Below are 26528 nucleotides of genomic sequence, written 5' to 3'. Positions count from 1 at the left end.
GCGAATCCGCACCATCATGGGGCTCTTCAAACGCAAGAACAAGGATGTGGCCGACGAGCCGCCCAAGGAGAAGGTCAAATGGAGCAAGCGACCGGCCAGTACGTTTCCCCCTCGGCCTCGGCCTCTGCCTCTGCCTCGGCCAAGCTGACCCAGACACGGCATTCAAGCAACAGCGCCTCAAGGCGTGGCAGCCGATCCTAACGCCCAAGGCCGTGCTCCCGACCCTCTTTATCATCGGACTCATCTTTGCACCTATTGGCGCGCTCATCATCTGGGGCAGTGGCAAGGTCACCAACTTTACCCTCGATTACACAGAGTGCGACGCGCAGCCTAGCGATGGGAGCTGGGCCGACATGCCTAATGGCAAATGGGACTGTGAGTCGCGTGAGGAGCCATCTGCGGATGGTTGGGATTGGAGTTGGAAGGGATGCGGGCCAGAGATGGAGGGATGGAGCGAGATGGAACGAGTTGCGTCAACTTGCTAACGTCCAGACGAGCTCAAGACAGGCTCGCCGGTGAGAAAGAGCGCTATCAGCACGCCAAAATGGGCGTTCACTAGCAACCCCAGTGCGCCGGTCGGGCAGCGCTCGCAGTGCCGCATTCAGTTCCAAGTGCCCTACGACCTCGGTGAGCGCACTTGACTTACCCCTTGAATGAGCTGACCGCAGGCCCCGGCGTGTTCATGTACTACAAGCTCACGAACTACTATCAGAACCACCGTCGCTACGTGAACAGCTTTGACTCGGACCAGCTTCTCGGCAAGCACCGCGATGCTAGCAGCATCGACGGTGGCAACTGCAAGCCCATCACCAGCAACGGCGGCAAGGCGTACTACCCTTGCGGACTGATCGCCAACTCGTTCTTCAACGACACGTACGGCACAGACCTTGTGCTTCTGAACGACCCCAGTGCGTGTGTCCGGAGACAATGCTGACGCCAGACGGGCAGCAGAATGCGACGTACAGCTTTACGGAGAAGAACATTGCGTGGCACGGCATCGCAAAGCAATACGTTCAGGTTCCGTCAATCCCGGACAACAACCCCCAGAACCTCCTCCCCCCGCCCAACTGGGCTGAGCGCTACCCGAACGGCTACCAGACGCTTGAGGACATTCCGAACCTCGCAGACAACGAGCACTTCCACATCTGGATGCGTGTTGCTGCTCTCCCGACGTTCCGCAAGCTCTGGATGCGCAACGACAATGACATCATGCCAGCCGGCACATACGAGATTCTTATCAACATGAACTACCCCGTCAAGCAGTTCAGCGGGACCAAGAGCGTCGTCATCAGCACCGTGTCCTGGATCGGCGGTAAGCAGAACTTCCTCGGCTGGGCGTACGTTGCAGCTGCGATCTTGTGCGTCGTGCTCGCCCTCGCTGGACTGATTCGCCACCTCATCAAGCCCCGCAAGCTCGGCGACATGAGCCTCTTGTCGTGGAACCAGCCGCAGGCGCAGCGGTAGATGTAGCATTCCCAGTGACGCGGCCGGACATGTCGCGATCGATAGAGAGATGTATGTTACGTTTGTCGAGCAGAGCTACTCGGACTAGAACCAGAATGACACGCTCCAACATGGCCCCTCCCCCTCTCCGCGCATGGCATGCCACCACCCAGGCGGCATGACGAGCATGTCGCCGGGTCCGAGCACTGCCTCCATCGCGTCCGGGTACACATGCTTGAAGAAGGCGGGGAACGTGGACTGCTGTGCGCGAAATGTTTTATCGAGGGCGGGGCGTAGGAGCGGAACGCGCGACGTGTTGCCCATATACTCTTCCGCGAGGGAAGCGTCTGTCGCTGCCTGGCCGGTGTAAGCGTACATGTGCGGCGACGCGTCCGGTGGCGCAAGCCACACGCGCTTGTATCCCAGCACCTGCGCATAGCAGTTATAGTACGGGTCCTGGTGTCAGCTTACTCGAAAAGCCGCGAGCAAACAGTATGTGCTGGAGACACGACCTCGTGTCCTCCTGGCCCAATCCACGCGTTGACAAGGACTTCTGGTGGCGGCTTGTACGTGTCCGGCGTCTCGGCCCATATGTAGTCCGGCAGGGCCATGTCGGTCTCCAACCCTCGAAACTGGCGGAACAAGCTCGTCTGTGCGAGGTATTGCGGCGCGCCATCCTCCCTTCCTTTGGGGCCAAGGTTCCAGCCAGAGCGTCGTAGGAAGCTCTCCCAATCGACGAGGCGCTGCGTCCACCCGCTATCATCGTATGCGCGCCCACATTCGACAGGAACGATTCGCCCGCGGCCGGTTTTGGACACGAGGTATTCGCCCGACTGCCAGCGTGAGAGCGCTGGCCAGGGCGGATGATGCGTCCCCGAGGCGAGATAGGATCTGAGGATGAAGGGTGCCGTCGTTAGGGGAGGGGGTGTGGATGGTGTGGGGATTGGGTTTGGAGCGAAGAGAGGTTGAGATGCTGGAGGAGAAGGTGGAGAGGGGTTGGGACAGGAGGAGCCATTGAGGTCCTGATGGGGGTGGGCGGGAGGTTGGAGGGCGGCAATGAGGGCTTGCACCCACTCGAGCCGATGGGAACCGACTGCACCGGCGACAATGATCGCCCGGTCGAGGATCTGTACAATGTCCTTCCATCCTCCTCTTCCGTCTATGAGGAACAGGACTGCCAGCAGCACCGAGGCGTCAGTGTATCCCCGTAATGTCGCGCCTGAAACGAGGTGGAAGGGAATATGCTCGACGCGCTGACGCGCGGTTGTTAGGAGCGCCCGGAGGCGTATGCTTAGCGTGTCGCGGAGCGAGGAGGAGGGGTTGGAGGTGGTGGGTGACGAAGAGGTGGTAGGTGTGGGTGAAGTGGAGGAGAGGGCGAGAAGGTCGCGCACGACGCTGGCGAAGATGTCGCGCTCGTCGAGCGGCGAGTCTGGATTAGCTGGACCAGGTGTCGACGTACCTCCCCCACGCTCGAGCTCGGTCGACATCGAGGACAGGATGTCCTTGATTAAGACCCTCACCGGCGCCAGCATTGTGAAGTGTTCGAGTTCAAGATAACCGGATGTCAATCGGCAACTTTTTGTGACGTCAAAAACCAAACAAACAATCCCAACTGGCCAGATCTTTCGTTCTCGAATGCCACGACTATGGTTTCGCACTGCATTGAACGGTCCGAGAATCTATGATCGAATCTATCCAACAAAGAGGCGGATGATGAGGTACAGCGTAGCACAGGTGAAGCGGAACGCCGCCATGCCGGCCACAAACACGAGGATGACAAGCATGTACACGGCCTGCTTGTTCGTGCCGCCGCCCGAGAACGCGTCAACGGGGTCGCCTGAGAGAATCATCCCGGCGAGTAACGCGTTCGTCAATGACCAGAATAGGAGGAGGTTGGTGCGGAAGTTGGCGTATGTGTCCTTCTGCTTCTGCTCCTTTGCGTCTGACTTGTGCGGCATCTCGTCGGCGTCGACGCGCGCCCTCTTAACCCGGATGTTGTCCAGAGCATCCTGGTACGCGTTGTCGATGTCGTGCTGACTTGAGACGAGGTGGACTTCAACGTCCTTTCCCACACCTTTGGCCGCGCCGAGGTCCGACTCGACCATGTCGCTACCCTTTGTGCCCCATGACAGATCGTGCAGGTTGCTGAAAGCGTAAATGTTGAGCACATTGACGTAGGCTAGTGTGAGCAGGGTCGGGGGACCGACTTACTGGGCTGGAACAGCATGTACTGTAAAAAGCAGGTGAACATGTGCCACGGGTCCAGTGCCAGGATACTCGAGACGATGAAAATACCGTACGTGGCCAGCAGGGAGATGATCATGCGTTGGAAGATGGGCGAGTCCATCTGTCGCACGGCCTCGACGATACATAAGACACCGCAGACCAGCATGCTGTGTTGTTAGCGTGTACAGAACAGTCGACGCACTAGAACGTGAGGATCGCGAAGATGTAGATCGCAACCTTGTACTTGAGTGGAGCACCCTGTGGGCGATTGCCCATACCGAAGATAAAGCAGGATATGACCGTGCCGAGGTATATGTACTGGAGGATGTCGTTCAACACTCTGATTCCCTTGATCTTGAACTCGGGTCCATTGAGCGCGTTGGTAAGAATGACGAAGAAGATGTAGAAGTTGGCTAACGAGAACCAGCCAAAGACTAAGTTGAGGCCGTTGTAGAACCACTCGACCATGAACATGCTCTTGCGGATGAAAGTGTGGTCGGAGCGCCACACCTGGCGGAAGTTGATGAGCGCGTAGACGGCCGCGAAGAACGAGCCGTTGAGCCAACGTCGACGCTGACCAATGAACTCGGGGATGGTGTCGGGGCAGTCGGTCTCGCCAACGGCCGACTTGACATACTTCAAAACCCAGTTGTTATTCGGCTTGGCACTGAGAGTCAGCTCAAGAGAGTTGTCAAGTTAGCGTGAAACGTACACAATCTCGAAGCAGAGCACACGGTCCTCGGCGAGGTACATGTTACCGGTGAACGAGTCGGCGTTACCGCTGTGAATGCTCTCTCCAGCAAAGTATGACGCAAGGGGACCGCGACCGAACTCGTCGTTCTGCAACGCTATGTACTTTTCGAGTCAGCGTTGAGGAATGGACATCAACTCACCCGATAGGCCGAGAAGGCACCTGGAAGCACCGCACAGTAGCCAAACAGACTCTCCATGGGCTTGTCAAGAATGTTGGACATTTTGTACTCGAAGCACTGGGCCGCGACAAGGGGGTTCAGCAGACCGAGCCAGCTCCGGCCCTTGAATGTGGCGATCTCCCCACACGCGCCGCCAACGTTCGAGTGACGGTCAAACGACTTCCAGAGATGATACAGCGATTTGGGACCGGGCATCGTACCGACGTCGAGCAGGATGCAGACATTAGGCTGGAGCAGCGGGCCGAACGCGTTGAAGAACCAACGGTGCGAGTTGATCTTCTTGGCCTGACGTCAGTTGTGTAGACTGCTAGCAAACTCACGTTCTTCTCCTTCATGCAGAAGATGATCTGGCACGGCACGATTCCCTTGTCCGGGTACTTGAAGTGGAGATCAGGGTCCAACGCAAAGCTGGTGGTGTACTCGAATACGTGAGCGGTGACGGGCTTCTCCTTGACCATGTTGGTCATGGCACCTTGAGTCAGCCGGTGACAGGTCACGCTAGCTCACCTTCCTGGTAGACACCCAGAGCTGCAAGACAGTCGAGAACGCGAGGGTTAACGTTCTTTCGGCCGTCGGCGACGATGCACACCACGATCTTCTTCCAGCCGTTGGGACCCCAGACGCGCGAGTTCTTGCGGCCGCACATGTGTGCGATGTTCTTCATGACGCCGTACAACGTGCGGCAGAAGAGGTTTGCGTCCTCGTTGTACATGGTGATAACGACGAAGAGTTCGGTTTCACGGGGTGGGACGAACATGTTCTGGCGTAGTCGGATTCCCGAAGCCGCAAACCCATCAGGGTCCGTCGTGACGGCAGTGTAGCTTCGACGTCAGTTACTGGGAAGGTAGAGTGTAACACACCGAGTTGTCTTCTGCTCCTCGACGCCCTTGACCGGCAGGAACTGAGCGAGGCGACTCGGGATCGCCATCTCAACCGAGAGCATGTCCGAGTCGCCGAGTGTGAGGCGCTGCTTGATTCGCTTGCGGATCGCATTGTGCGTACGTCGGCCTACTCTGCCCTCCGGTGCAGGTCCAAAGTGTTGGGTTGTGTCGGGATCTTCCTCCCCCTCGACAAGCGGTACCGACTCGAAGCCGTCGAGAGGGGCCTTGTAGATGGACGAGCGGTCGGGAAGCAATTGGCCTAAGCCGTGAAGAGAAAGGTCGCCGTTGGTGTCGACAACCTCACCCGTTGCCATGTAAGAGAGGGAGCGTGGGGGAGCGGGAGTAGTGGGTCCAGTGTGTGTACCGTACAGGAGGTCGTCGCGGTCGATGTCCGACAGCAGCGCCTTTTCGACGTCGGTCCCACTGCCAAAGTTGTAGCGCATACTGTTGTCGAAGCCAGGTGACGGAGAGCGCGAGGGCTCACGGCGGTAGCGGCTGTCCTGGGCCATCCGGATCGTGTGCGACTGGGTAAAACCCACGCTGAGGTCGGGGTGGTTGGGGTCCTGCGGAGGCAGGTACGAGGGGACGGGCTGAGGAATGGCATGAGGAGTATAGTTTGTCGAGGTGATAGGTGGGGGGACAGGTGGCGTCTCACCGCGGGCTCTAGCGAGGGCCGCCTCAAAATGGGGAAGCACGGACGACGAGCGTGACACCTGTGTCGGAGCAAAGGTGGAGGGTGCCATCGTAGACGGCGCAGACGGTGGCAACGGCGCGTACCTTGGAGGGGTGGACGCGTAGGGAGAAGGTGGAACAGAGTTGCGGGGTGGGGGAAGGGGGGACAGCGCGCTTCGCGCGCCCGGCGGTGACATGTACCCGCCTGGCGAGATGGGCAGATCATAGGGTGGCACTGGCGAAGGGTCGCGGGGCATGTGCACGCCGAGGTGGTTCCGCCTGGATGGGTCCATGGTACCAAACTCTTGAAGCTTGAGGACTTACAGTCAAGGAGTGATGGTTGACTATGTGATTAAGAGTTGATGATGAGGAAAGAAGGGACTTGAGATGAAGTGGTCATGTTGGGGTTCCCGCGGGAGTCATGTTGTCTTTGGGCAATGTTTGTTGTGGCTTGATTGAATCGAGTCACGTGATTTAGAAAAGAGGGGTGGCCTTGGCCCAAGAAGTCAGGCGCGTCATTACGCACTAACTGGCGTTGCCAAGTTGATCAGGGGTATGACCATAACCAAGGAAGGTGATTGGTCTGTGCAGCTATGCAGTCACTCTTGGCCTCATCTCAACAATAGGCGCCAGTCGTTTCCTCTGCTCTGATCTTTTGCATGAGAAACTTGAGACATGACAGCCAAGTGGCGGATGAAAGATCAAGACGAAGTGAGATGTTGTGCAGTTGGAACTTGAAGGAATGACAATCGAGGGGCAGCGTTTAGTATTGTATTGGTGATTCGTGTACACTGAGAGAGGAGAGAGGGGCAAGGTGGGGTTACAAGTTGAACAAGTTGAACACTTTGGTCGTGACCTTGTTTTGTCACGTTGCACGTTGAACACTTTTGTTTATAACCTTGTTTTGTCACATTGATCACTTTTGAGCACGGTCCTAGTCTCCTAGTCAGTCCAGTCACCTCGCTCTTCACCTCGAATTCTCTATCCCCAGCAGTTCTGTTACTTATCCCACCTTCCCTCACTTTCTTATCCTTTCACATACTAACGCCTCTCACAGACCTTCTCACACCTTCTCACCCTCCCACAATCTTCAGACGACAAGCAAAACGCTATAAACCATGTACCACGAGTTCCCCTCTCTTGAGGACCAAGTACGTACCATTACCATGCTTTGCACAGACATCCACCCAATCCCCTCTAAACGTGAACAGGCCAAGATGGTCACTCCCTTTGACGAGTGGACGCCAGGCAAGATCACGATCCCCAAGCCCCCGACCGACATTGACCACACCGAGGCCAATGTCCGCAACGGTTTGAACGGCTGGGCCGACGACGTAATCAAGCACGGAAAGGACAGCTACGGCAATCCGTTCGTCGATCTGGGGGTGGACCATAGCACACCGCATCTCGACGAGCAGAGACGTGCCCGTAGACAGCGCACGCATGCCAACCGTAACAAGTTCAACCAGACCTCGCTCGAGGACGCCTTCAAGTTCGGTCTTGAGGACGTTGAATGGACTGAGACACGGACGTGTAGCGTCAACACGGACATGTGAGACGGCCACCCGCCTGCACTGACGGTAGCTCGATTCCGCCCTTCAAGCGACGTGAGAGCTTACGTGTCCACTCTTACCACAGTTCATGATGCGGCCCTCGACTTCTTTTACAGCCGCACCCATGCGTGGGAGAACATCTGGACGCGGAGCAAGTGGAACAACGTGAGCTGGGTGGAACGGAGAGGTGACTCACGCCCAGATTCGTTACACTCTCGGCATCAAGACTGAGTTCCCCGGACTCCACTGGCCTGGCTCGGGCACGAATCCCCAGTGGTACTCGATGACGCACCACGCTCGCCGCTCCGCCTCCAAACGTCAGCAGGAGGAGTTTGACAACTGGGAGATCGGAGAGATCTGCGCGCTGGTTCGTTGTCCCGAGCTTGCCGTGCGTGGTTTCATTGCCATGCTTCGCCAGCATGCGGATTCTATGTGGTGAGTGTTGGAGTGGTTCTGCTTCTGACGTCAGGGAGCCTTCGAGCGCAATCAAGACAGCAGGTGAGCACTTCCCTTGCTCTGGGATTCTAGTTCCAGACCATCGCCATGCCGATTCGGACCTCCATGGTGCTGGCGAGAGCCATAGCGCATGGACACCGAGGGGCAATGGCGGCACTCACTCCATCCGTACTCATTCTCCCGGGGACAAGTTCAACAGGACCGCCGGGTTGCTGATGCATCTGCAGAGATCTTCGCCGCTCTCATGGGCTACCTCGACTTTTACGAGATCCTGACGGACGACCACATCGCGCCGGCCTTCAAGCGCGCAGTCAAGCTCGCGAAAGCGGGACCCCGGCTCCTGCGCGAGGCGTTCAAGCTCGAAGAGGAGGTTGACATGGGATTCAACCGCGCCTCCTGGACGCTTGTCTGTGGGTCATACCTTCAGCGCGACATCAACTGGCAGTCGCAACCAACTGGGCCTGTCAATGTCGAGGAGAATGATGAGGGAAACGATTGGTCCACCAGTGACGGTGAGTCACAGAGATTTCGCCGACTTGTGAAACGAGTCTCACCAGCTCAATGCACAGATGGGACTGACGACCAGTGACGGAACCGCAGATGGCAATGACCTCTGAACAGGGTGAGTATTTGCTTACGGCTAGCTCACCACAGCGAGGGACATTCTTGCGCCTCTCATTGGGACATCCGACGTCAACTCAATTCGACTCCTCAACTACCTGGCCTACGGTCGCCGCGTCGTCACGGCTGTCATTCCCCCTCACAAGACGGATGGCCCCGCGTTCATGTCGAACTTCTACCGCCTCCGCACGATCCCTGCTTCATGGACGGAGGATGAACGCTGGCGCGAGCCGAGCCCCACTCACCGTGCGGAGATGGAGCGTTATGCGGATGCAGTCGAGGAGATGCAGGAAGAGGACAAGGAGAATCTCGCGTTAGAGCTGGAGCAGGACACCATTGCAGAGCCGGCCGAACTTGACATGTGGGTCGACGGCAAGGCTCTCGATCTGGAGGATGATGCCACCTGGCTCATAGGCATGGGCCTTCGCGCCCGCTGGGCCCAGATCGGCGTCGACGAGGAGCACAGCTGGTGGATCGCGCGTCTGAAGGACTGTGCGTTTCATGTTCAACTTGGAGCTGAAACCAGATGTACTTCCAAACATTTGGCGCACCCCAAACAGCGAACGCGAAGTTGCCAAGACCGATCCCCTTGCCCCTTACCACCAGCTTCATTACGCTCGCGGTGGGATCGCTCCAGCGGATGCGGTGGTGGGCGCAGCGGCAGATGGGGCGGCTAATGTGGCCGTTAACGAACCCGTGAACAAGACAGTCGCCCTCGAAGAGGGTGACGATGACGATGATCTCCCCGGAGTCATTGGCGTCGAGAATGCCGACGAAACTGACGACCTCCTAGACGAGGACGAGGACGGCGGCTTTCTTGACGAGGACGGCGTTTTCACTGCCGTCATTAGCCAACTCGATGCGGCAGACAGCGACGACGAAGCCGTCTCGGTGGGCGCAGCGTCCGCCCATGGTCGCCCGCCTACGTCGACCTCCGCCACCCGCGTCAGCTCTGAGCCTCTCAAGGCTGCCGAGGTGATGTCTGGTTCCGTCTCTCGCAACGCCGTTCCGAGATGCGTCAAGTGTAACTTGCATCCATTCCGACCCTGAGTGTACATCGATCAGTATAGCATTCAACCTGTTGTCCATAGTGTCCACCGCCCATCACATCGTCACCAGCGAAAGCCACCGTGTACATTGTAACGCTGCATGAATCCCATGAAACCCAACTCTAATCCAACTGGTTGACCCACATGAGTCTGGAGAAAGAGACATACAGCCAGCGGAACCAGACGAGCTGGCTCTGGTGCGCGCGCATTGCATACAGCGTCTGCGCATACTGTGTCGGAGTACTGACAAAGGTCGGGTAGTGGGGCGGCTCGCGGCGCAGCGCGTCACGCGCAGCGATGAATATCGCCCACCACACGCCGGTGAACTTGGTCGCGAGACGCGGCGAGTGCAGCTGCAGAAGGTCGAGATGGACATCGTGCTTCTCGAGGTAGCCGTGCACGTACGCGAGAGCAATGTGGTTTGGGTGCTGTGTGACACCGGTGTTGTCAAATGTCAGGAGATGAGTGGCGCCTGACGTGCGGACGATAGGAGCGACCAGCTCGGCGACGTACGCGGCGTCCCAAGCACCGTCAGGGCCCATGCTGTCCGGCAGACTGGGGTTGTCGAGGAGCAGTGGGGTTTGCTCGACTCCAAGGCGGGTGTAGCTCTCCAAGAGCTCGAGAGAACGAACGCCACCGAGGCCCTCGGCGTTACCTGATGTTAATACACTTCTGAGAAAGGATCGGCAACGTGTGGATGAAGGTGATGACGGAGATGAGTGCAACAAGAGCTGAATGGGATAGGTGCCCAAGGTGCAGTAGTTGTCTGCTGTTCGGGCGTTACTGGGCCATCATGTAGGCTGTGTATGATGTGGGTGCGGTGAGGGGTTCCCCGTGGTCGCCGCTGTCCAGGGGAAGGGAACTGGTGCTCGCGGCGAAGGGAGTCGTGAAAGAGGAGGGGAGGACAAAGTTAAGATACGAGACGTACCGATTGACATGCAGACAGGGTGAACATCCCACCCCGCCGCAACCAGATTCACGATAGTAGGAGCGAAGAACATGGCTTCGTCGTCTGGGTGGGCCGTGAGCACCAGCACAGCTGGCTTCTCGACGCCCTCAGCTAAGGAGAGCGCGGCACGCTCGTTTGCGCGAGTGACGAGGATCTGGAATCCGGCAACTCCGGCGGCGAATAAAGCGGCCAGAAGCAAAAGCGCGCCCGTAGTTGCGCCACGAGGGGTGGCTGCGCCGAACGCCCGCGCGAATGGCTGCCCCTTGGAGCTGCTCGGCGTGCGGGCGCGCGGAGTTGTGGAGGTGTCCTCATCTTCGATCGTGTCGTCGTCCTCGAGCTCGCGGGGTGCCGCGGGCGGTGATCGTGGGACACGCAGATTAGAGATGGAGATGTGCAAGGTGCGGGTGATGACTGATGTGAGCTGGGTGCGGGGTTACTGCAGCTCAAGAACTCACCATATGCCACGAGCTCGAGGGCAATGAAGAGAACAAACGGGGCTGCTATCATGTACGCGAGGAGACGGAAAGCTAATGGGACCTGGCGTCAGCTGTTTCAGGTTGAGCAGGTAGCTCACATAGTTGAATGGAACTGGGAGCTCGGGAGAGACGAGCAACGTCCACGTCCTGCGAGCTGTTTCTAACAATGCCATGAAGAGGAGAGGTGTGGGGGTGGAGGCGGAGGAGACTGAAGAAGAGGAGAGATGGATAGTCGAGGGTCAATGAGTGTGTGATGTGGTGGAGGGGTGTGTCGGAAGTAGACTTGTTTGCGTGGGAGTCGGGCCTGGGTTAGACAATGGTGTGATTGGGCCGAGTACCGTGACTGCGGGTTTTGGGTGCTTGCCAGACAAGGAGAAGGAGGGTGAGGTGTCGCTGATAAAGATGTAGAGTAATGAACAGTCTCAGAGATGTAAGAGAGTAAGATGTGAGAGATTGGTGCGGCATATCCAACCCCGCATCAAACTGGATTCAGAGGGACAACCCCGCACGCCCTCTCACTCGAGAGGCGGCCATAAGCCGGACGATAACCATCTGGCAAGCGGAGATCAATCACGTGTGTCACACTCACGTGGTTGTCAAATTCCGTCACTTTGAAATATTCACCGGTTTCTGTTGTGGACTACATCACTTCATATCCCGCATCACAAACCCAAACAGGTCATCACAATGTCCGACGCTCCCACTGGCGTGCTGGTTACTGCCACAAAGGTCTCGGTTCCCTTCAAGGCTGAGCTCCTTGACGAGGTCAAGGCTCCCCGCTTCGCCAAGCGTGCGCCCCACCTCGTTGGCATCCTCTCGACCAAGAAGGAGGATGCTCGCAACTACGCCGAGGTGCGTCAGCGCTCTTGCTTCCCCTCGCAACGACTGACGACAGTTCACGAAGCGTGCGTGCGAGCAGGTTGGCATCAACTTTGAGCTGCGCCTCGTCGGCGATGCGCGTGAGGGCATGGACGGCGCTGGCGTCTCCATCGGCGTCGAAGAGGCCATCCTCGAGGCCAACGAGGATGACGACGTCGACGGCATCATGGTCTACTACCCCATCTACGGCGACCGGCAAGACCAGTACCTTCAGAGCGTCGTTGACCCAGTCAAGGACGTCGAGGGCCTCAACCACCAGTTCCTCTTCAACCTGTACCACAACGTGCGCTTCATCTCGCCTGTCACCCTCCGCTCCATCCCCGCGAGCCACCTTCCCCAGCCCATCAAGGGCGCCGGCGCCGACCAGCCGCCTCCCGGTACCGTCAAGAGTATCCTACCTTGCACGCCTCTCGCGATCGTCAAGGTCTTGGAGAGCATTGGAGTCTACAACTCGCTCCTGCGGTATGGTGACCGTGCGCGTGGCAAGGTCGTGACTGTCATTAACCGCTCTGAAGTGGTGGGCCGCCCGTTGGCCGCGCTCCTGGCCAACGACGGCGCGCGCGTCCTCTCGGTCGACATTGACTGTAAGTATTAGTGATCTGCGCTTTCCAGGTTCATCGCTCACGCACGTAGCCGTCGTCGAGTTCTCCAAGCGCCCGTCGGCTGAGACCGCAAAGTCAAAGTACAACCCGCACCACATCACTTCGCAGATTGACATCACCCTTGAGCAGGCGTTGCAGGTGTCCGACGTCGTCATCTCGGCCGTTCCTTCCGAGGCGTACAAGGTGCCCACGCGCTGGCTCAAGGACGGCTGCGTGTGCGTCAACGTCGCAGGCGAGAAGAACTTTGAGGCCGACGTCCGAGAGCGCGTGAGTGCCTCCCACAGCCCAAACCCAAACCGAGCCGGGTGACAAATAGGCACCAGGAACAATTCGACAAACACTAACAACAGGCGTCGATTTACGTCCCCTCGGTCGGCGTCATGACCATCTGCATGCTGCAGCGCAACCTCCTCCGCCTTTGCCAGTACCAGGACATGGTCCGCGAGCACTACCGCGTGGCTGCGGGCAACTACTAGGGCCCAACACGTGGGGTTCAACCCACTCACACACAATGAGCCCAAACTGTGTTGTAGATTTTGACTGTTGATGGATAGGTAACTATGCATCTGGATACTAGAGCGGCGTGGGATATGGATAAAGGCGCGTGGTGCTGAGATAACCTGGCCCGACACACGCCCCGTTCAGTTGAGTCTGTTTGTGCTCTAGGGCCGTAGTGTTTGTGTCGGTTACTGTCCTCCCCTGGTCGATGGGTCCCATGTGGTCCCCTCGAGCCCATCCATACTGTGTAAAGGATGCTCGTCGCGCGCCTGCTCGAGCAGCTGCGTGAGGTTCTGGTTGTCCCCGATCGCTTTCTAATGTGCCAATGAGAGAGAAGGGGTGATGTGATGTGATGACGCGATGGAGAGCGCGCGTGGAAAGATCGGGTGTCAGCTCGGCTAGTATTCACTTGAGGTCTCTGCTGAAAAGGCTCAGCCACCTTGCCCAACACGGCCGCACACAGCCAGCCTCCTCACCATTCCTTTCCCCCTTGCTTCATCTTATCTCTCCTCTGCGCCTCTCCTCTCCTACACCTCCATCTTGGCCACCTCCTTCGTGTCTTCTTCCCCTATCCTCTCTCCCTTCCCTCCTCGCTCCAGCCTCTCTACCTTCCATCCTCCCTCCTACACTCAAGCTCCCTCCTTGGACTCACCCTCAAGCACCCCTGGTACTCCTTCCACACCTTGCCGCACTGTCGTTCATACTGCGCCGCCTTGATCTGAGCCCGCGTCATTCCCTCCGTATCCATGGCCGGCTCCTCTTCCTCCTCCAAGTCAAAGTGGACGTGGCTGGCCCCAACCATGTCGTCAGCCGGGGCAGGCGTGGGCATCGCGCGACGCCGGAACGCCGAGCTGTAAGCCCAAGAAGTGATGAGGCGGCGCTTGCCGTCGGCAGGTTGTTCCTCGGAAGATGGGGAAGGGGAGACGGCTGGTGAAGAAGAAGAAGCCTCAGCCTCAGCCTCTGGGACTCCGCTCATCAGCGGGCGCCGGACACCCGCAGCATCCAGCGCAGGCTGGAGGTAGCCTTCGAACCAGAGGTTGAAGCAGGCGTCGTAGCGTTGCTTGAGGGGGGTGCACTCTTCCGCGAGCGATCTGGGTTAGCGAGCGCAATCAACGTGAGAACTGTAGAGGCGATTAGATCCAGGCGCCAGACTCACTGCATGTTGGCGGCGGCGAGAGAGATGAGGTAGACACTTAGAGGGGTCAGCGGATCAACCGAGAGCAGGCGTCACCTCATCATCCGATTTCCTCGGTCTGCTTGTTGCGGGCTTTACGTAACGATAATTTCCGCCACCAAAAGCCTACCAAACCAACAGGTACAGTACGCACACGCCTCATGCAAATGCAATACATAGAGTGGTCTGGTATATATCACTCGCTTTCATCTACTGTGCTAAGCTCCCGTTGCCGACTCCACCTCACGCTCTCGCGTGCGAGTCTGGCGCCTGTCGCGCTGCTCCCGCTCATTGTTCCCGCGCTGCCCCTCGGTACGCTGACCCCGCTCGTGGCGTTGGTAGTCGCGCGCGCGTCCCCGTCCTTGGCGCTCGCGCTTCCGCTCCATCGCGAGGGCAAAGTCGAGCTTGCCGTAGCCAATGTTTGCCATTTCGTCCGCGACGAGGTTGTGGCGTGTGTCATCGAACGCCGCGCACTTCATACCGATCTGCCTGTAGATGTCGCGCGACGGCTTGATGCCGTCCGCCTTCATCTTCTCGAGGTAGTAGAACGCGTCTTCGTAATCAGTTTGCGAGAGCGCGAGGCTGATCATAGACTCGTACGTGGTCTCGTTGGGAGCGAAGCCGGCGGCCTCCATCTCCCCGAGGACGGTCTTGGAGAGCTCGGTGTGCTTGGTAGCAGCGCATGCCAAGAGCACCATGTTGAACGTGTCGATATCAGGTTCGACCCCGAGCTCGGGTGCTGCGAGCTGAGTCGCACGCGCGCGCTGAAGGTCACCCATCTTGGCACTCGCCTGAATGAGAGCGTTGAAGACAGCAATGTCGACCGGCTTCTCATCCTTGACTCGGTCCTCGAGACAGTAGAAGGCCTGGTCAATGATCTCAGCCGTGCGGAGCACCTCGACGATCGGCCGCACCGTCTGGAGCCTGGGAGCGATCCCGCCTTCGCGAATGAGGCCGACAGCCTCGATCGCGTCCGGCACACGCCCGTCGCGGCAGAATGCCTCGATCAGCGGCGCAACGTGGTGCTCCTTCTTGGAGACACCAATGTCGGAGAGCGCACCCAGCGCACGCGTCGCAAGTGCAGGCTTGCCCCAACGCGCGGCGACCGCGAGCACCGAGAGGATCAGGCCCTCGTCCGGTGTGTAAGCCTTGATGTTGACGACGCGGTTCCACGCCGCCTCCACGGTCGGCAGGTCTTGCTGGTCGGCAGCGGCGATGAGGATCTGCACCCAGCTCTCGGAAGGCACCTCGCGCTGGCCCGGCACATCCTGGATACGGTGGACGAGGTCAATGGCGAGCCGGCTTTGGCCCCATTCACAAAGGAGGCGGATGGCGTTGCGCACAATGTTCTGGTTCGGCGCCATGTTCTGCTCGAACATCTCCACCAGGATCATCATCAGCTCCTCAACGTGGCCCGGCAACAGCGCATGCGAGGCCAGAGTGTCGTACGTCTCGACCGTCGTGGCCTTGCGCTTGGCAAACTCGATCAACAGTGACGACAGGATTTCGGGGTGCAGAACGGTGAACTGGTTTCAGCAAAGTAATGCGCTATTCACGCACCCTCAGGAGCTGGTTAAGCGGCTCGATGCCCAGCTCGATGCCACCCGCCTCGGCGTCGCGCATCGCACCGAGAGCGATTTCAAAGCCGAGACTGAACTGGCCGGGCTCGACGGTGGTTCCACGCCGCGTAGCGTAGTTGGCTGCCTCTTTGATCAGCGTAGCGTACGCCGCGGCCGTGGGCCTACGGCCCTCGGACTTGAGCGTCGCGAAAGTGTTGAGGAGCTGCGCGAGGTTGTTGGGGGGGACAGCTGGGGCGCCTGAGTAACGTTAGCGCATGCGAGCGAGAGATCGGAATAAAAGACTAGTGCGCTGAGCTAACGATATGCCCAGCTGCGATGCTAGTCCGAACAGCAGACTTCGGAGGCATCCGCGCATCCCCCGCCGTTTGGCGGCATGACACCTGAGAAAATGACCAGCAACCTCCTCCACCTCCACCACCACCACCGCCTCCTCCTCCTCCTCCTTCTGAACCATCCAGCCGCACGCCTCCTCCCTCCTGCTCTGACCTTGAAGCCGCGACTCACGGGATCGGGGGTGTTGGCGGTTGTTCGAGCGGGGACCGCGGAAGTCTCCTCCACCTCCGTTGCGACGTTGCCCCTCGACGGCAGTGGAGAGCGCGCGAATACGCGGGGCTGCCAAGGCCAATGGCAACGGCGCGGAGGTTGTGGCGGCGCGGGCAAGCCGCCCAAGGTGCGGGAGACTGGACATGATGCGCCAATGGAGGTAGATGGTTGTGCTGGAAATCGGAAAATCCCAGACAAACCGGGGTCGCTGGTCGGAGCGGGAGTATTTTACACCATACTTGTACTCGGCACTCCTTGAGACGGGAGATAACAGTGCCGTAAACTGGAGTGATCGGTGGTTCGATTCATAGCAGAGGTCATGAATGGTGTTTATGTTCGAGTTGAGGGATGTACGCACGTGGTCGGGAAGGGTTGATTGGACCTCGTACGTGGCTGGCGTCAGGTGGCATAGGGTGGCAAAAGGGTGGCAAAAGGGTGGTATGCTATTGAGCTTGAAATGCGGGTACAATGGTACCAAAAGTACTGTAGGTAGGTAGTGTACGTACAAGGGGTGCCTTGTCCCTGGACCAAAGCCGCCAGCTATAACCAGCCTGGCAGCCTGGTGGATGGCCATCTGGACTTGAGTGGGCCATTTGACTCGTCTTCTATACAAGAGCTCTGTCCGGCCTTAACACCGCCACCACTATAGTCTTCCAAGCTTTCCACATCTCAATCCCATCATCCCATCAATCTTATCCCCCTTTTGATCTCTTCGTCTCTTTGCTCTTCTCTCCAACTTGAAAACCCAACAACCTTGCTCATCAAGCTCATCAGCATCACTCTAACCCCTCTCCCCCCCAACCCCCCCCCCCCCCCCCCCCAACCCAACAACCTTCACGAGCTACCCGTCATCCACATCACTGTTCCCTGTCCGTCCCTCCATAAAGGGCCCTTCGATTCGCCCCCACTCGCAAACAACCCGTCACCCTCGTTAACCTTCCCATCACACCTTCCTCCACGCCACCACCCACCCATGCCGACTCTCACCGCACCTCATAGCCCAGGCGCGCGCGCGCGCTCCGTGTCTCAGCCTCTGCGCGAGGGCATCGAGACCGATTTTTTCGCATACGTTCCCGGCTCGGACAAGCGTCCCATGACCTATGGCCGCACCAGCTCGTCCAACAACACGTCCGGCAGCTACGGGCGGTCCTCCGGGGCACAGGTACAGGGCCTGATGCCCCAGCCGCAGCGCAAGGGCCGTACTCGCTCCGGCTCGCTCGTGACCGTCACCGAAGTCGGCGGCGACGAACCCGACACGATCAACGACCGTGTTGGAGTGTCCAACCACAACGCCGGCTGGGTCAACTCCCCCGGCGCATGGGTTATCCACCCCGTGCTCATCCTCGGCGCCAAGCTCCTTATCGACGCCATCCCTGGCATCGACAACTCGCTGTCGTGGACCATCGTCAATGTCGGATACATGATCGTGAGTCCCTTGATTGCGCACGGACCCGGCACCGCGCCGGCGGAGCGATGCTTCTGATGTCGGCCTACCTTGTTTCGCCTTGAGCGGCGAGGGAAGGTATCACCGCACCCGAGATCGTCTCGTCATTCGTGATCACTCGTGGCACCAACCGACCGCCGCCCAAGCGCGTGTATCGTGTTGCGCACTGCGGCTCTGAGACAGATATTGCTCAATATGCCGACCTGGTGCCGGGTACCGTCCGGCCCATCTATCACAGCCGCTGATCCTGCAGTTCTCGTTCGTCATGTTCCACCACGTTACGGGTATGCCATTTGAGACTGCGTGAGTTCTTCAATCCGACGCGGCGCTGACAGGAAGGATGTCAACAGGCGGCGCATACGACGAGCTCACGCTTTGGGAGCAGATCGACGGTGGCGCCCAGTACACGCCTGCCAAGAAGTGGTTGACGAGTGTGCCCATTGGACTGTACGTCGAGCAGCTGTCCACGAGTACGGTGTTGGCAGTCACTAACATGCAGATTCCTGATCTCGACGCACTACTCGAACTACAATTACAACCTTTTCGCTATCAACTTTACGGCTCTCATTGTTGTCTTGTTCCCCAAGCTTCCGATTGTGAGTGCGATGATGCCTGTGGTGGCGAACGCGGTCTTGAAGCCGCGTGTCGCTTGCGTAAGCACTGGTTGTGCGCGTCGCTTGCGCGCAGTCCCGCCGTCGGCATGAGAGATCGCCGGTCATGCCTGTCACCCCGGCTACGCATCGCATCGCCGGCGACCTGGTGAACCGCGTTTCCTTTTCATAAGCCCGTCGCTGACGCCAGCTCCACCGCCAGCGTTTCCACTTCCTCCAGCAGGACCCGGTCACCCCATCAACGTCGCGTCCTGCCTCCCCGGGCTCCAAGGGATCGTTCTAAGCGCTCTCTGATGATTGTTCCGGACTAGACGCATTATGCAAGGTTATAACTCTTATGTCTCCGTGGCAAACGTGGGACGATTGCGTGGCGTGGCGACCCTGTCTCGTCGTCCGACCCTCCGGATCAGGGTGAACGCCGGCCACTATGGAGAGGTCAGGTCGTGGACATTATTTGCATCTGGTCATGCTGGTCAGTGATTTTGTGACGTGATGTAGCAGTCGTTTTTACAACATTTACATGCACGCGTCTGCGCACGCGTATGCCAATCTGCTGCTGTAATGCTGATCGGTCATACCGCGCACCTGGGCCCTGATCTGCGCAGTGCCCACGTGCACGTGTCCATGTCTCCATCGGCATCAATTTGCAGAATTGCAGGCCTTCGATCGACCTTTGACTTAGCTGAAGAGGTGTTGTGAGAGCATCATAGGCTTCGCAAGCGAGAAGCATGGTACCATGATTGAGTGTCACGAGCCCATCTACCGGCTTTTTTCGCTCCTTAGAAGCTTTCTGCACAACGAGTAATGTGGCTCCTCAAATATTGAGGCTTCTCAACCTCCACCACTGGCACCAGCGCGCGTCAAGGCCCATGACCACCCCACCAGACTCAACAGTTCGGCGCTCGGTGGCAATTTTGACCCTTGCGTAGCTCATTGAGGCTGTGTTCGTGTTCGGCGGCCGTACGGGCATCGATCACGCAACGCACAAGTCGGTCATCTCCGCCGCGCAGCGCTGACCGGGGCCCAAGTGAAGGGCAGCGTCTCTGACCATTCTCAGTTCATTCGATTACATCCGAAGATGAGTTGGAATCCCTGAAAATGATCGAGAGAAATTCGAACCAAAAAATTCGACGTTGACATGATTCGAACATGCGCTCCCGAAGGAAGTTGATATGTGCTAGAATACTCCATTCTAGTCAACCGCGTTAACCACTCCGCCACAACGCCCTATTGATGGTTGAGAGCTTGAAAGGTCTGATACATTCCGAGCCCAGGCTTGAAGAACGCATGAGATCCGGTTACACCAAGTGCAAGTTGTACCGAACTGTGATTAGCGGCGCCGCGGTGTAACATCTCAATGACAGATCCGGGAAGAAAGACGATCCAGGTTGCATCATTTTCAGCGAAACGTGAGTAAGGGATGCGGCGGAACCATCGGCCTCGGAGTCAGGTTCCATCACCTTATCAAGAGACGTGCGGAACGTAGATGGCCGGACCGTCCATGACGTAACTGCCTCCCCCCAACGCTCTTGCCTGTCGACCGACAGCTCGACCTAGTTACCATTGCACCATCTCCTACCTCCCGCAACCTCTTCAGGCCTCATCCCGGTCACCCATCTGTGAGACGTGACCACGATGAAACTCCATCGCGATGTCTCTGAGAACCCAACTTCGGGAGGGCTCACCGAGGTAATCGACGCCGAGCGCGAGTCAGACATCAAGAAGGACACTCAGTCCGACTTGCGGCTCATGGCGATTCTGTCCGCACTCCGGAACGGGTAAGCTGTCTCCCGCTGCAGGAGCTGACGACAGGTACCTTCCCTCCAACCAACAACTGGATGGCTGGCTAGGTCGGCTGTCCACCTTCCTCGGATCCACGAGACAAGATGGACTCTCGGACGAGACAGTGACCGCTCTGGGTGCTACCAAGGCCCTCTCGGACACGGTGAGGCAGGTCCTGCGCGAGAAGGACGGGGACGAACTGCTGCAAGACACTCTGTCGATGGCGTGGTTCGAGTCGCGGAGGGGGAGCCATCGTCCACCGGCTCAACATGCCTTCTCCGGTCCTTCGGCCAGAGAGGAGATCCCCGTGAGCCAAGCCGACAAATCTTTCGAGAGCGACCTGGCGCGCGATGTCAATGCTGCGGCACGAGAGGGGGGCGAAGGAGACGGCGAGCTGCGCAAGGCACTCGGATATATCTGCACCTTGGGAACAATACTCTTCACCAACCCCGAGTTGCGAGCCGCGATAACAGAACTCACAGCACTTGCGCCAAAGCACGGCACCGACGCCGTAGGTGCGGAAGGCGGAGATCAGGATGGAAACGCCCTAAGCACAGCAAAGGATAAGGGCGAAGCTGCTCCGAGTGCAGATGTCGGCGCCTCAAGTAGCGACGACGCAGACGATTGGAGGAATGCCGGCGACTTTCATATCCCAGGGGCCTTCGGAGACCCCGACAGTGGATGGGATGATGACAGCGACGTTTTCGTCGACGCCGAGACGTCTGTCACACTGGACCCGCGAGTCACCGCGTTCCTCCGCAAGCTCCGTGGTGCCATTGCCAGTATGCAGGAGCAAGAGGGCTACACGGAGGCGATGACCTGGCTTCTAGATACCTTCGCCGCGTACGAGTTCGATGTCATCGCTCAAACGCACCCCGAACTGGCGCCCGAACATCAACCTCAGCCACGAATGACGCCGACCCGTCGTATCCTCACAAACCTCGTGACACTTGGGGAACGCTTCGCCGCCAACCGCTCCATTGGCCCGATCCAGCAATCAATCAACAAGCTGTACGCCTACATTCTCGAAGACGAGGCCGCCCGCGGCCTGTCTGTCCAAATCGATTTCTTCCTTCGGAAGGTGTTCCTGGAGAAGGGGTACGTCAGCATGGATGCGTGTGTCGTGCGAGCGGCCCAACTATGGGACGATCTGAGCGCCTGGCTTTCAAACGAGGCGTATGCTGCACAGTGGAACGCTGTTTGGGCGGGCGTGGAGCACTTTGTTGGGGTCGGTCAGGGATTCAACATCAAATCGTACCAGCCGAAACTCGGAGGCTGGTTCTCAGAGGACGCTCTCACTCTCGAGCTCGACGCACGATGGACCGCATTCACCAACGCCCTGCTTCTTGATAATGGGCGGCTGGCATTCAAGCGCGGACTTTGGTCGGAGCTTGGACGGCTCGCAGCCTCCGGAATTAACTGGCGAGGCTTCATCACACTTCCCCGGATAGAACTCGTCACGCCCAGCGTGGAACTTGTACTTGAGAACATCCACATCTCACTGGCAAACCTGTTCCCAAGCATCATCGACTTCCAAGTCCATGACCGCACACGATTCAGTCCGTTCGCCGAGTTGCGCGCGAGCTGCGAGGCTGCGACCAAGACGCGTCTGCGGATCCAGGCAGAGCAGCTACAGGCTGACGTTCGCAACTTGCCTCTGTCGTTGCGGTTTGCCAAACTGGGATTCGCTGACCAAGGCAGAGGTAGGCTTATCTTGGCTCTCGCAGCTGACGACAGTGAACATTGCACTGACAAGGCGTGGTATCTGGTTTGACGTTGAACTCGAATTCGACACGCACCCCAAGGCCGAGCACGTCGTCCAGGCTCGTCGAATTGATATCGGAATCGACCAGTTGTCGCTCGTCGCGAAAGGCACAAGGCGGGACGGCTTGTATGCGGTCCTGCTCCCTACCGTTGGCGCTCCCTTCCTCAAGTGGCGCCTGGCTTCCAGCTGGAAGAAGAAGCTGGCCATGGGGATCCAGCAACTCGACAGCGAACTGTGCAGGCTACGTGATAGCCTCAACGAAAAGAAAGAGCGACGTACCACCGGCAATTCAGATCCGCGGGCGAGCACACGTCTTTTCAAATTGCTGGCCCAGCGCCTGCAGGAGCTCCAGGCTGTCGCAGCTGAACAAGCAGCCAAAAAGTCCAGGGCTATCCGGGCGTATCGCAGGCGGCGGAAAAGGTCTAGCGCGTCTGTTAGTGACAGCTCGCAGGTGAACTCTGCCGCATCGTCGGAGGACGAGAAGGCCAGTAGCAGCGACGGAGAGGTTGGCCCAGGAGAGCCCGAGCCACTGCGCGGATTCCGCATCAGCTTCGCCCTGGCCGACGCAATCCTCCCACAGGTGACTGCCGATCCGGAGCAATCGCTGCTCTACCGTCGCGAACAGGCAGAGAAGGCAGTCCGTCGTTCGCCCCTGCACCCAAGGGGTTCCGCGTCCTCGATGCGGTGCAGTGCGACGGCCACGGGCCTGGGTCATACTGGACTCAGTGGCCGCCCGTGGCGGAACCCGATTTTCAACTCTACGAACTGATCGTCAAGCGCTAGGCACTATAACGCCACCCTTGGGATACTCTGGGGCCACCAACTGGGCCACGGGCTGCAATGCAACCTGAAGTCCTTGGACAAACTGCGAGTTATCCGCCGAAACGCAACTGGCAAGGGAAAGACAGCATTGCATCAACTGTTCGTTACTTTGCTGACATTTGCGAGGGCAAAGTCCTTTCAATGTCCGTTCAAGGTCCGTTGGGCCAGCATGCACTGTTTGCTGATCAAACTTGGGCTCAGGCGAAAAGGACATTGGTCGTCCAGACCTGGTTGGTGTTGCCAGTGCCACACTGCCAGACCTGAAGGGCGTTGCCGTTGGCGTCCGACCCGTCCGTGAGGTCGAGGCAGAGGCCTGTCGTCAGTGACACCTATTGCAAGTAGCTACCTTGGCCGGTGACGGCGATACGGTCGTCGTCGGTGTAGTACCAATTCTGGAGGCTTGCGTCAGCGCCACAACCCTATTACTCACAGGGACTTGTTGCAGCGCTGGAGGCGGACCCGCGAACCGTTCCAGTTGCCGTCGGCCTGGAGACAGTAGTCGGTGCCAGTGACTTGAACTTGTCCGTCACCGCGCTTGAGGCTGAACTTCTGCGCCGCAGTGCCGTTGCAGTCGTAACTGTATCAGCTCGGCCAGCGGTTGTCTTACATTTGCACGACCGTGCCGGCCTGGATGACGCCGCCGCGCACGTCGACACACTTGCCGGCGTTGCCGTTGGGGTGCAGGCCCACACTCGGGAGCGGCGTTGGGAGCGGCACCGGCTTACCGCTTGGCGCGGGTTTGCCGGGCACGGCCGGCACGACGACCTCGTCCTGGGGCGTGGGAAGGGCCGTGGCGAGCGCGAAGAGGGTAGCGAGGGCGAAGTACTTCATGGTTGTTGGAGGCGATTTGGCTGTTGAGTAGTGATGGAGGCTGTTGAGTAGTGATGAGCGAGGAGGCAGCCAGCCTTATATCGTTTCCGCCACAGCTGCCTCTAGGCTATCGACTTCAGTGACGGGTGCGCCTGCAGGTACGCGTGGATGTGCTTCTCGCACTCGGAGGCGCCTGGAGCATGCGGCGCTGCTCCGCGGTCCGCTGTCCCTCTAACCGCGCCAAGGTGCACAGCACCGAGCCACTAGTCCGCACGGCCTCACTCCTGCGGAGACTTGGCGCGCTAGTGCGGCTCCGCGGTCCGCGTGAGCAGTCCGTGGCGGCTCTGCCGCGCTCGGCCAGCATGCTCTCAGGGCATGAGCCGGGTGCGCGGCGATGTAGCCGAGTACGGATAATTGCCTCCGCGAGATGACCGAGGTCCAGCGTATGAACATACGAAGCAAACGAACCTTGTATGGGTATCGCATTACTTGACAGGCCTATGTCATTCTGATGTGTGGGGGGAGTCAGCAGGGACCAACGCCGACTGGAAATGAGGCAGCAATCAGGGATCGCCCGCCACACCCACGTGTTGCTCCACAGCACCAAGGTGGCGTGGCGGAAGGTAACGTCAGCGGCACAGTGTACTCGGAAAGCCTTGCGGGAGCGAGATGGAAGCCGAATCCTAATGCATCCTCCGACGGTATCAGGAACTGCCGCGGAATGCAGCGTACACCTTGTGCCTAGAGCATTAAATAGGATGGTGCATGTGGAGTTGAGGGAAGGGATACGTGTCAGCTGTGCAACAGTTGTAATTCTCAATCAGATCAGAGTTGTCAGATCTACTCATATCATGCTACAGTGTGCTGCACGGTGGGCCCACTGAACAGCGCTGTGACACGGTGGCCCGGTCGTGCGGTGGACCGAAATTGACATCTCAATTGATTTTCCGACCCTAGTGTCATTCACATCCTATCCTGAACAGCACTGTGGGAGTATATTCCTTGATGTTATGCCACAGCACGGTGTCGCGTGGCCCTTTGCACCCTAGTGTAACATCCTTGGACTGCGCTAATGGCCTTCATATCAAACAGAACAACATAAGTGGGCGAAGCTGCTGCTTTACGTTACCGTGAATGGACAATTGACATTGAGTGTGACCCACCACGCATTCACTCCGAGACTGCTCTTTAAGCTTGACACGTTCCTCTTCAGGCACCTGGCACCAACACCCAAATGTTCACCTCGAGCATCCTCGAGCGAGTTGGATTCGTTCGCCCAAGCTGGCAAAAGAGAAAAGAGGAGGCTGAGGAATTGAATCCTCTGTTGACGAGAGTGGGATTCGAACCCACGTCCGAAGACTGCGGATTTGCAAGCAAACCTTAACACAGCGCCTTAGACCGCTCGGCCATCTCGCCTGCGAAAATGTTCGTTCTTGGGAAGAGTAGGTCGTGCGAAAAAGTTCGTCTGGGGTTGCAAAAGGTCGTGTTCCGATCTCTTCTTCCCAGGAGACCTGGCGCACAGGTCAGAGATGGAGTAAATATCTCAGGTTTGGGTAGCAGTTTGATCTCAATCCATCACAGTGCGAGAAACGGTCCATTGCATCCTGAGCTTGTCAATGCTGGGCTACGGAATACAGTGTTCAATTCAGCGTCCATGAGGCGCCTAAACATCGCTTAGCTGCGCATGTAACGGCGGCGAAGGACGTTGGTCGTCCATACCTGGTTGTTGTTACCGGTACCGCACTGCCAGATCTGGACGCGGTTTCCATCAGTCTTGTCTCCATTGGTCAAGTCGAGGCAGAATCCTTATGTCAGCACGACCAGCAAAGTACCCACCCTGTCCCGTGAGTGCGATACGGTTGTCGTCGGTGTAGAACCAGTTCTGCTGGGGCACGTCGACGCAGCTCCAGATCTTCATACCGACGCCATTCGCGGGGTCTCATTAGCTACACTATTGGGGAGGACGTACTGGTGCCTGCGTCGAGGCAGAAGTTTGTGCCGTTGGCAGCGAGCTTGACCTTGCCAGCACCGCGCTGGAGCGTCCATGACTGTGCGGGGGTTCCGTTACAGTCCCAACTAACAGTCAGTTTAGAAGGACGGGGGACGTACATCTGAACAGGAGTGCCGTTGGCAAAGTTGGCGCCTTGGACGTCGAGACACTTGGAGGTGTCGCCGTTCGGGTGGATTACCGTGCCGGTCGCCTTGGGAGGGGGAGTGCTGCTCGATGTGGGAGGCGGACAGTCCTGCGCAGAAGCGAGGGCGAGAGTGGCGAGGATGGCGAGGGTCTTGAACATTCTTGTCTTGTTGGTTGTTGGTTGTTGGATGTGGTGTTGTCTTTGCAGAGGCTTCATTCTTATAGCACGCCACTTTGAGGCTGACAGCAAGTGCGTGACAACTTGGAGCCTCTCGACGAGCTTGCGCAGTTGAGACGGCCGCGAATAGGCCGGGGGGCGTGCACCGAGGCGGAGGTCAGCAACTAATGATCGACATTCTCCAGCCGACGCCAGCTGTACGTCAGCAGTCGTTAATGGCAGTCTCAGGATGCAGGTTCGAGAATATCACAACTGTTCCCGCCACCCTCGATGCTGTGTCGCGTGCGCTCAGTGAGCACGCGTGTCGGTCAGCTCCGTCGAGGTGTCAGTCCCGTGCGGAGCGGTGAGGAGGAGAGCTTTAGTGGCAACATGTGGACCGGTACCGCGCTCCGACGGATTAGAACGGCACACGCAGACTTCGTAATGTGGCTAATATGGCGAGGATTGC

The 26528-nt window shown here is 58.4% G+C and overlaps 12 protein-coding genes across 12 annotated transcripts; 5 read left to right on the top strand and 7 right to left on the bottom strand.

Moving 5' to 3' along the window:
* Positions 1-16: 16 nt before the first annotated feature.
* On the top strand, positions 17-1464 carry LEM3 (uncharacterized protein; the record flags this gene model as incomplete). Its single annotated transcript, XM_060597713.1, has 5 exons — positions 17-98; positions 154-375; positions 493-627; positions 669-908; positions 941-1464. The coding sequence occupies 5 exons, from the start codon at positions 17-19 to the stop codon at positions 1462-1464; spliced, it is 1203 nt and encodes a 400-aa protein (XP_060454578.1).
* Positions 1465-1548: 84 nt separating this feature from the next.
* CcaverHIS019_0206730 (uncharacterized protein) lies at positions 1549-2975 on the bottom strand (the record flags this gene model as incomplete). The annotated part of the gene is made up of 3 exons (XM_060597711.1): positions 1549-1899; positions 1935-2872; positions 2903-2975. The coding sequence occupies 3 exons, from the start codon at positions 2973-2975 to the stop codon at positions 1549-1551; spliced, it is 1362 nt and encodes a 453-aa protein (XP_060454577.1).
* A 159-nt stretch (positions 2976-3134) lies between these two features.
* On the bottom strand, positions 3135-6447 carry CcaverHIS019_0206720 (uncharacterized protein; the record flags this gene model as incomplete). Its single annotated transcript, XM_060597710.1, has 8 exons — positions 3135-3622; positions 3655-3836; positions 3872-4336; positions 4382-4524; positions 4563-4886; positions 4922-5073; positions 5109-5422; positions 5462-6447. The coding sequence occupies 8 exons, from the start codon at positions 6445-6447 to the stop codon at positions 3135-3137; spliced, it is 3054 nt and encodes a 1017-aa protein (XP_060454576.1).
* An 825-nt stretch (positions 6448-7272) lies between these two features.
* CcaverHIS019_0206710 (uncharacterized protein) lies at positions 7273-9834 on the top strand (the record flags this gene model as incomplete). The annotated part of the gene is made up of 10 exons (XM_060597709.1): positions 7273-7305; positions 7366-7706; positions 7739-7761; positions 7793-7872; positions 7910-8142; positions 8177-8205; positions 8391-8675; positions 8750-8785; positions 8818-9276; positions 9311-9834. The coding sequence occupies 10 exons, from the start codon at positions 7273-7275 to the stop codon at positions 9832-9834; spliced, it is 2043 nt and encodes a 680-aa protein (XP_060454575.1).
* Positions 9835-9955: 121 nt separating this feature from the next.
* Positions 9956-11431, bottom strand: GPI12 (uncharacterized protein; the record flags this gene model as incomplete). The annotated part of the gene is made up of 4 exons (XM_060597708.1): positions 9956-10488; positions 10762-11193; positions 11238-11319; positions 11357-11431. 4 exons carry the CDS (start codon positions 11429-11431, stop codon positions 9956-9958), a joined length of 1122 nt encoding a protein of 373 aa, XP_060454574.1.
* A 514-nt stretch (positions 11432-11945) lies between these two features.
* Positions 11946-13215, top strand: mtd1 (uncharacterized protein; the record flags this gene model as incomplete). The annotated part of the gene is made up of 4 exons (XM_060597707.1): positions 11946-12110; positions 12154-12721; positions 12771-13006; positions 13090-13215. The coding sequence occupies 4 exons, from the start codon at positions 11946-11948 to the stop codon at positions 13213-13215; spliced, it is 1095 nt and encodes a 364-aa protein (XP_060454573.1).
* A 210-nt stretch (positions 13216-13425) lies between these two features.
* Positions 13426-14398, bottom strand: CcaverHIS019_0206680 (uncharacterized protein; the record flags this gene model as incomplete). Its single annotated transcript, XM_060597706.1, has 3 exons — positions 13426-13551; positions 13890-14328; positions 14394-14398. The coding sequence occupies 3 exons, from the start codon at positions 14396-14398 to the stop codon at positions 13426-13428; spliced, it is 570 nt and encodes a 189-aa protein (XP_060454572.1).
* Positions 14399-14629: 231 nt separating this feature from the next.
* On the bottom strand, positions 14630-16679 carry CcaverHIS019_0206670 (uncharacterized protein; the record flags this gene model as incomplete). Its single annotated transcript, XM_060597705.1, has 3 exons — positions 14630-15937; positions 15972-16228; positions 16496-16679. 3 exons carry the CDS (start codon positions 16677-16679, stop codon positions 14630-14632), a joined length of 1749 nt encoding a protein of 582 aa, XP_060454571.1.
* An 828-nt stretch (positions 16680-17507) lies between these two features.
* ORM1 (uncharacterized protein) lies at positions 17508-18872 on the top strand (the record flags this gene model as incomplete). The annotated part of the gene is made up of 5 exons (XM_060597704.1): positions 17508-17960; positions 18232-18281; positions 18318-18425; positions 18478-18574; positions 18780-18872. 5 exons carry the CDS (start codon positions 17508-17510, stop codon positions 18870-18872), a joined length of 801 nt encoding a protein of 266 aa, XP_060454570.1.
* Positions 18873-20224: 1352 nt separating this feature from the next.
* CcaverHIS019_0206650 (uncharacterized protein) lies at positions 20225-22905 on the top strand (the record flags this gene model as incomplete). Its single annotated transcript, XM_060597703.1, has 3 exons — positions 20225-20367; positions 20402-22074; positions 22109-22905. 3 exons carry the CDS (start codon positions 20225-20227, stop codon positions 22903-22905), a joined length of 2613 nt encoding a protein of 870 aa, XP_060454569.1.
* Positions 22906-23155: 250 nt separating this feature from the next.
* Positions 23156-23789, bottom strand: CcaverHIS019_0206640 (uncharacterized protein; the record flags this gene model as incomplete). The annotated part of the gene is made up of 4 exons (XM_060597702.1): positions 23156-23271; positions 23305-23357; positions 23389-23535; positions 23566-23789. 4 exons carry the CDS (start codon positions 23787-23789, stop codon positions 23156-23158), a joined length of 540 nt encoding a protein of 179 aa, XP_060454568.1.
* Positions 23790-25442: 1653 nt separating this feature from the next.
* CcaverHIS019_0206630 (uncharacterized protein) lies at positions 25443-26062 on the bottom strand (the record flags this gene model as incomplete). Its single annotated transcript, XM_060597700.1, has 4 exons — positions 25443-25573; positions 25605-25706; positions 25738-25844; positions 25878-26062. 4 exons carry the CDS (start codon positions 26060-26062, stop codon positions 25443-25445), a joined length of 525 nt encoding a protein of 174 aa, XP_060454567.1.
* Positions 26063-26528: the final 466 nt, after the last annotated feature.

This window comes from Cutaneotrichosporon cavernicola (assembly GCF_030864355.1).
Source record: "Cutaneotrichosporon cavernicola HIS019 DNA, chromosome: 2".
NCBI lineage: Eukaryota > Fungi > Basidiomycota > Tremellomycetes > Trichosporonales > Trichosporonaceae > Cutaneotrichosporon > Cutaneotrichosporon cavernicola.
This window is presented reverse-complemented; position numbering and strand designations above follow the sequence as displayed.